The sequence below is a fragment of the Mobula birostris genome, chromosome X (assembly GCF_030028105.1).
Source record: "Mobula birostris isolate sMobBir1 chromosome X, sMobBir1.hap1, whole genome shotgun sequence".
NCBI classification, from domain to species: Eukaryota; Metazoa; Chordata; class Chondrichthyes; order Myliobatiformes; family Myliobatidae; genus Mobula; species Mobula birostris.
Window position 1 is genome coordinate 27,651,154 of NC_092402.1, and position 7,322 is coordinate 27,658,475.

The 7,322-nt window shown below is 40.8% G+C and overlaps 1 protein-coding gene across 3 annotated transcripts in view; it reads left to right on the top strand.

Moving 5' to 3' along the window:
- Positions 1–3,318, top strand: part of LOC140191929 (anion exchange protein 2-like) — an 80,362-nt gene extending 77,044 nt beyond the window's left edge. For all 3 annotated transcript variants that reach the window (XM_072249811.1, XM_072249812.1, XM_072249813.1), the window contains one exon: positions 1,102–3,318. In XM_072249811.1, the coding sequence (XP_072105912.1) occupies positions 1,102–1,182 (81 nt within the window). In that variant the 3' untranslated portion in view covers positions 1,183–3,318. The remainder of the gene's footprint in view (positions 1–1,101) is intronic.
- Positions 3,319–7,322: the final 4,004 nt, after the last annotated feature.

Consider the following 7,322-nt stretch of genomic DNA (forward strand, 5'->3'; position numbering starts at 1 on the left):
TTTATTGCTTTACAACATTGAATCACAGTGAAATCACCTTTTCGCGGAGTTGCTTGGAGTGTTCTTTTGTTCTCATGGTGTAGTTTTTGCCAGGATACTGACTCATCAGCAGTTGGACCTCCCAGATACAGGATTATTTTCACTACAATCAGTTGAAACACCTTGACTGCACATGGTAATCTCCATTTAACTAATTATATGACTTTGAAAACCAATTGGCTGCACCAGTGATGATTTGATGTGTCATATTAAAGGCTGATTTATACTTCTGCGTCAAATCGATGCCGTAGGTACGGCGTAGCCGCGAACCCTACGCAGAGCCTACGTGGACCCCTACGCCGTAGCCTGACGTGCACCTCTCCCAAAATGTAACTATGCATTGCGGCAACGCAGACCACAACAGCTGTGATTGGTCTGCTTGGTAGCATCGCATTTCCTCCTACGCTGCAGTAGCTTCCCATTGGCCGACTGAAGGGCAGGGAAGGAACTCTGGCTGCAATGCTTTCCATAAAGCTTTACAGACCTCCAAAATTATGGAGGACACATTTCGCTTTTACAAAAAAAGAAGCTCGCTTTAAACTTGTTTACCCCGAGAAAGACTACCATGACCATGAAGACTTGCATAGGCAGGTGTGTGTGCATGCGTGACGTGTGCAAATTGCAGAGCAACGCAGACACACCAACGCACAAGTATAAATGCTCGCAACGCACGTAGGCCACTTGCGTAGGTTACAGCGTCGATTTGACGCAGAAGTATAAATCAGCCTTAAAGGGGGTGAATACTTATGCAATCAATTATTTTGTGTTTTATATTTGTAATTAATTTAGATCACTTTGTAGAGATCTGTTTTCGCTGTGATACAAAAGAGTCTTTTTCTGTTGATCAGTGTCAAAAAAGGCAAATTTAATCCACTGTGATTCAATGTTGTAAAACAATAAAACATAAAAATTTCAGCGGGGAGTGCATACTTTTTATAGGCCATGTGGATTTCATCTTCTATCTCTAGTTTATCTGTCACCACAGTCCTCTCACTGAGCTGGTAGGATTTACATACGTTCAGAAATACAGTGAAATAACAATGTTTTTATGTTTTTATGAAGCTGGATGGAGATGAAGTGGAACCTACATTTGATGAGAAAACAGGCAAAGATGCTTACGATGAGATACCAATGCCATCTTAAAGGAATCCAGACTCATTGCGGACGTAACCGTTAGCAAAACGCAGTTTAAGAAACAACAGAAGCATTCAATGTTGTCTTACATATTTTTCCTTGTGAATTAATGAAAATCTGCACAATAGCCAAAAGGGGGAGTGAGTTTCAAAGTTGTACAGTTGTCAAAACACAATATTATCCCAGTCCTTGGGGCTAAATGAAGTCATACTGTTGTCATGGTAACTTGATATGAATGGACATCCTTACTTTTAAAACGAGAAACAGAATAGACTAGATGACAAAAGTACAACTTTTAGCCCTTTACCCAAAATTCCTGAAGTTTTACATGAATACCAGTGAAATATGAAACACATATTGCTTGTTTCATGTGTCACATGTGAAACGTTGTTCACTGTTCTGGTCCCAATTCTATAATAATATTACTGCAGCTTCAAATAACAATGCTAAATGCTTTTGCTGTTATACTTCTAAACCTTTTATCTCAAATTTATTAAATTACATTCCAACGCACAAATGTAATTCCTGAAAATTATAATTATTTTTTTAACTTGAGCTTATATGGGGTTTCCTAGGCCCCAATACTTGCAGGGAGGGATTTGATGGTGTGGTGTGTATTTCTGGTAGGGCAGGGTTGGAGGAGTAAGCTAGAAAGTCAGGAGATGGGGGTTCTGTTTAATTAAATAACAAGTTTTTAAAAAATATATTTTGCTATTTTTTACCTGTCAAACAGCCACATTGACAGCAGGAATGCTCTCTACAGAGGCCATAACAGGGGACTACATTCACTACGTTCAGCAAACAGAAAAACGTATTTTGGCTAGGTGTGCTGGGAGGATGGGGTTAGGGAGGGAATAAGTTAGTGTTGAGCTGCCCATTGTGAAGGAGTTTGGAAAAGGGGAGGTGTAGGGATCAGGAAATCTCAAAAGTTGGTGGTGGGGGGAGTCAGGGAGAACGCCAAACCAGGTATCAGCTGAGCGTAGGATAAACAAGAATTATTGTAGGTTGGTGTGTGGGGAAGAGGGTCAGTCAGAATTGGGTTAACAATTGGGAGAGAAAAGTAAACAGCAACTACCGAACATTGTTGGGGAGTTGTGAAGTCTGACTGTCAATATGGAGTAAGAACAGTAAACAATGCAAGTTTGGGTTATTAGGGTTGCGGGGGGTGATCATAACGGAAGATTGAAGGGAGGGAGGACAAAGTTCTCTTATACCTCGTGGTCAACAAATAGCTTATAAAGAGAACATAACAGTGGAATTATGCTCTATCCTTACAAACCTGGTTAAGGATTTGTCTCTTCAGAGTAGGTTTCTGGATGTTCCCAAATTTCCACTGAAATTGAACGAATATATTCTTGAAGTTGAGAAATTGGTTTCCAAGCTTAGCCAATCCTCCCCTGCCCATGAATGGAACAGATCAAAATCCACATCACCCTCACCCCAACTTCATCAATATGCATGATTCTGAGTGATTAGCAACAATTTAGTTACTGAAATTCTTTTGAGGAATCTATTCTTCAGGCTTCTTAAAATAAATATGCTGATCAATGATTTATATAAGTGGCTGAATTCAAAGGAATGTAGTTCCTGGTTCTTTCAAGTATTTTAACCTTGAAGTGCTATATTTTAGTAACAATAATTACTAGTTAAGGTGCCAGAATCCTTTGTGTGTGTTTTATTTTTGCAGTACTAACAGCGCTCAGTTTTGCCATCAGTTCCATTCATCTAAGTTGCTTTGATGATCCATCCCACATTTTAATTATCCATCCTTGATACATCAATATTTTGACTACTATCAAAATTTCTTCCATATTTTGGATTATAGATAAGACTGGAATGTTTCTATATTGAGATTTCAGTTTGGATTTGATACTTTTAGACTGCTCATATCAGTGAAAGAAAAATTATATGAAACAAAGTCAACCTACAAAGGTAGATTTTAAATTGTTCGATATTTAGACAACCTCTATTGAAATTGTACAGTTAATTAATTTTCCTTTCATATTTGAATATTATGAAACATGGGATGGAGATGAACACATTGACTTTGGTAATAAATGATGTCCTATATTTGCTTATTAGTGTGATTTTCAGACATTTTCAGTCTGTATTGTCCTTTCCTAAATAAAGATATGTTCAAATAACCTCAACTTTCCAGTTTTTCCATTTTTCCCAAGCTGAATGACTCCCACTAATTCAATATTTCTGAAACCATGCAAACACATGAATTAGCCTACTCTGTCATTTACTAGTATTCAAATCAAATCAACTATACATAGATACAGCGGACAAAACAGCGTTCCTCTGGGGCCAAGGTGCAAAATGTACAAAACAGTGAGTAATATGATTTAAAATTGCGAGCAAATTAAGTATATTTATGCAAAAAAAACATATATACAGTCCAAGACCCTGAGCGACATGTCCCGCAATTGATGGTACAGTCTCCCGGTAGTGCGCAGATGCACACAATCCAGCCTGTCGTTCCACCGCTCGAACACAGGAAGGCAGCACTGATGGGAGAGGCCAGCCCCAGCCGACCACAGACACCACGCTGTACTGCCTCCAGCTTCTCCTCACCTGGTCTGCAGCAGCAGGAGAGCCCGCGGCTTGAGCCCTAGTCCTCTCTACAACCGAGGCTACACAGCTTCCATGTCATTTGTTGCTCCACCAGACCGTAACACGTCTGTTGGAACTTATGTTATCACTGACCGACAGAGTCTTGCGATTGCAAGAGCAACATTTGAGACAATCTCTCACAGTTATACTGTATGCCACCTTCGTACACCAACTTCAATGCCTTCCGAGTAGCGGGCAGCAACACAGTCTGCACTTAGATCAGTTCCTCTGAACCCAAACCGGCTCTTCCAATATCCCAGCTGCCTCCTTCCCCGACATCCCAACCAGCTCTTTCAATACCTCAGTTGGCACCACCACTGACACCAGTCCAGCTAATCCGATCAACAAGCAGCTCACTGATGGAATAGCCCTGCAGTAGCCCAATGTCCTTGAAGTAGAATTGTCTTTGTATCGTAAAAAACACATTTAACCAAGAAAAATGCACGTTTGGTTGGCCCCCGAGTGGCCACTGCATCCAAAAGTGCCATCATCTTACCGGAACATATTACAACTGATCTGACTGTCACATCAAATCGACATTTCCATCTACCCACAGTATCCCTTCAGCCTCTTCCTTGTCAAACATTCCTCTGGTTCAAGACTTTCTTCAGTTTAAACTCCTTTTCAACCCATTTTTGCAGATATTAATGTTAAATTTATGGGCTTCCAACACAGAATCTAGCAGCAGATATACTGCTGGAGGAACTCAGTGGGTCGGGCAGCCTCTGTGGACAGAAGTGGACGGTTGACATTTCAAGTTGAGACCCTTCATCTGAACCTCTGACCCACTGAGATACCCCAGCAGTTCATTTTTCACTCCAGATTCCAACACCTGCAGCCTCTTGTTTCTCTAGCAAAATAGTTGTAGCTAGGGTCATCACATTACATGCCCAAAGCACCACATGAGGGTGCTGTTGATTTCGTCCTCATTCCATCTGGTCCTCTTTCTTCCTTTGATCCCCATATTTAAAGAATATTTACCTCCACCTCCCAGTTATATCAAGGGACATGGAGTTTTATTTTTACGTGATCCCTTGGCAAGAGGAGATTCTTTCTTAAGTTCCTTCTAATTTCCAGAATTGGAAATGTGTGTGTGTGATATGTGAACAACAATGCCCTTAGTCTGAATCTTTCCAAATCTTTTCAGCATAGAGATGACAGAAGGAAACCTAATGTGAATGTGTTTTGTTTAAACTCTGGTGTTATTTGAAGATGCAGAAAGGTGAGGAACCTCTTTCTTTAGGTTCTGAAATAGTCAGTTTCTTCCAATAATTGTACCTGCCTCAACCATTTCCTCTAGTAGCTCATTCCATATACTCAATCCTTTACCTATCACCCTAAATCTATGCCCTCTAATTTTGGCCTCCCCTACTCTGGAGAAAATACTGTTACCATCCACCTTATCTGTGCCTCTCATAATTTTAAACATTTTTATAAGGTTGCCCCTCATTCTCCTACATCCCAAGGAATAAAGGCATAGCCTGGTCAACTTCTCCCTATAACACAGGCCCTCTAGTCCTGGCAACATCTTCATAAAGTTTTTTCTGCACTGTTTCCATCGCAATTATATTTTTGCTCTAACAAAACTGTACCTAGTGTGGCCTCACCAACAACATATACAATTAGAACATCATGTCTCAATTCCTATACTCGATGTACTGACTGTTGAAGGCCAGCATGCTAAACACTATTTTTACCAACTTGTCTGCCTGTGACATAGGTTTCAATGAACTATAAACTTATATCCATAAGTCCCTATGTTCCATTACACTCACTAGTGCCCTAACATTCACAGTACAAGTTCTACACTGTCTTGACTTTCCAAAAGGCATCACCTCACACTTATCTGTGCTGAAATTATTGGTCCACTTCCCTAACTGATCAAGATCCCTTTTTAATCTACAATAACCTTCTTCACTATCAACAACACCTCCTAATTTTGTGTCATCCACAAACTTAGTGATGATGCCTTGTACATTTGCATCCATATGAATAATGAATAATAAACGTCCTAAACGCTGACCCCTGCAGCACATCACTAGTCATTGGTCCCCATTCCAAGAAACAACCTTCAACCACCATCCTGTGTTTCCTACCTTCAAGCCACTTGTGAATCCAGCTAACTAGCTTTCCCTGGATTCCATGGGACCTAACCTTCCTGACCAGTCTACCATGCAGGACGGTGTCAAAGCTGTTTCTAAGTTCAAATTGGCAACATCCATTGCCCTACCCTCATCTATCTTTTTGGTTACCTCTTCAAAAAAAGGTTCATCAAACATGACTTTCCACACACAAAGCCACGCTGACTCCTCCTAATCAGACTCTACCTATCCAAACGTTGGTAGATCCTGTCCCGCAGAATTCCCTCCAATAACTTCACTTCTGATATCAGGCTGACTGGCCTATACTTCCCTGACTTGCTATCCTTTTTTAATCAAAAGAACAACACCAGTCATCTTCCAGTCTTCAGGAATTTCACCAGTAGCTAATAATGAAACAAATATCTCCACAAGGGCCTCCATCGTTTCCCCTGTAGCCTCCCAAAAAGTCCAAAGGTGCACTCAGTCAGGCCCTGAGAATTTGTCCACCTTAATGCACTGTAAGGCTCCATTTCCTCCTCCCTGGTAATCTGAATGTCCTCCAAAATATCTCCACTTGTTTCCCTTATCTCTTGAACAACCATGATTTTCTTCTCAGTAAACACCAAAGAGAAATATTTGTTAAAAATTCCACCCATCTCCTGTGGCTCAAGACATAGCAGCCCATCTGTTCTCTAAGGGGACTTGCTCTCTCCCTAGCCACCCTTCTACTCTTAATGTAGCTATAGAACATTTTGGGATTAACCTTAACCTTACCTGACAGATTCATCATATATATACTCTTTCCCCTTCATTTTCATCTTAAGAGTATTCTCAATCTTTTATCGTCATCAAGGGACTCACCGAGTCCCAAACTCATGAACCCAAAGCATACTTTCTTCTTTTTCTTGGCCAAAGCCTCCATATCTCTCATCAGCCAAGGTCCCGAAACATGCTAGGTTTACTCTTCACCCAAGCAGGAACATGCAGCTCCTAGACACGTGCTGTCACACTCCTGAAAGCCTCTAAATTGTTATTTATTCCTTTCCTTTCAAACAGGCTCCCACAATCGACCTCTACTGGATCCTATCTAATTTCCCCAAAACTAGACCTGTTCTAGTTCAGGACCTGAACCTGCAGACCAGTCCTATCCTTTTCCATCACTATCTTAAAACTAATAGCATTATGGTCACTAGAGCCAAAGTTCTCCCTGACTTACTTACACTGCCTCTTTCCTCAAGAAGAGGTCCATATTACACCCTCCTGAGTTGGACCCTCTATATATTGACTCGGGACATATTTCAGAAATTCCACCCTTAACATTTTAGGTGGCCCAATCAATACCAAGGCAATTAAATCTCCCACTTATACAATCCTATGATCCTCAAGACTATGACTGATTTCTCTACACACCCTCTCCTCAAGTTCCCACTGACCATTGGGGAATCTATAATA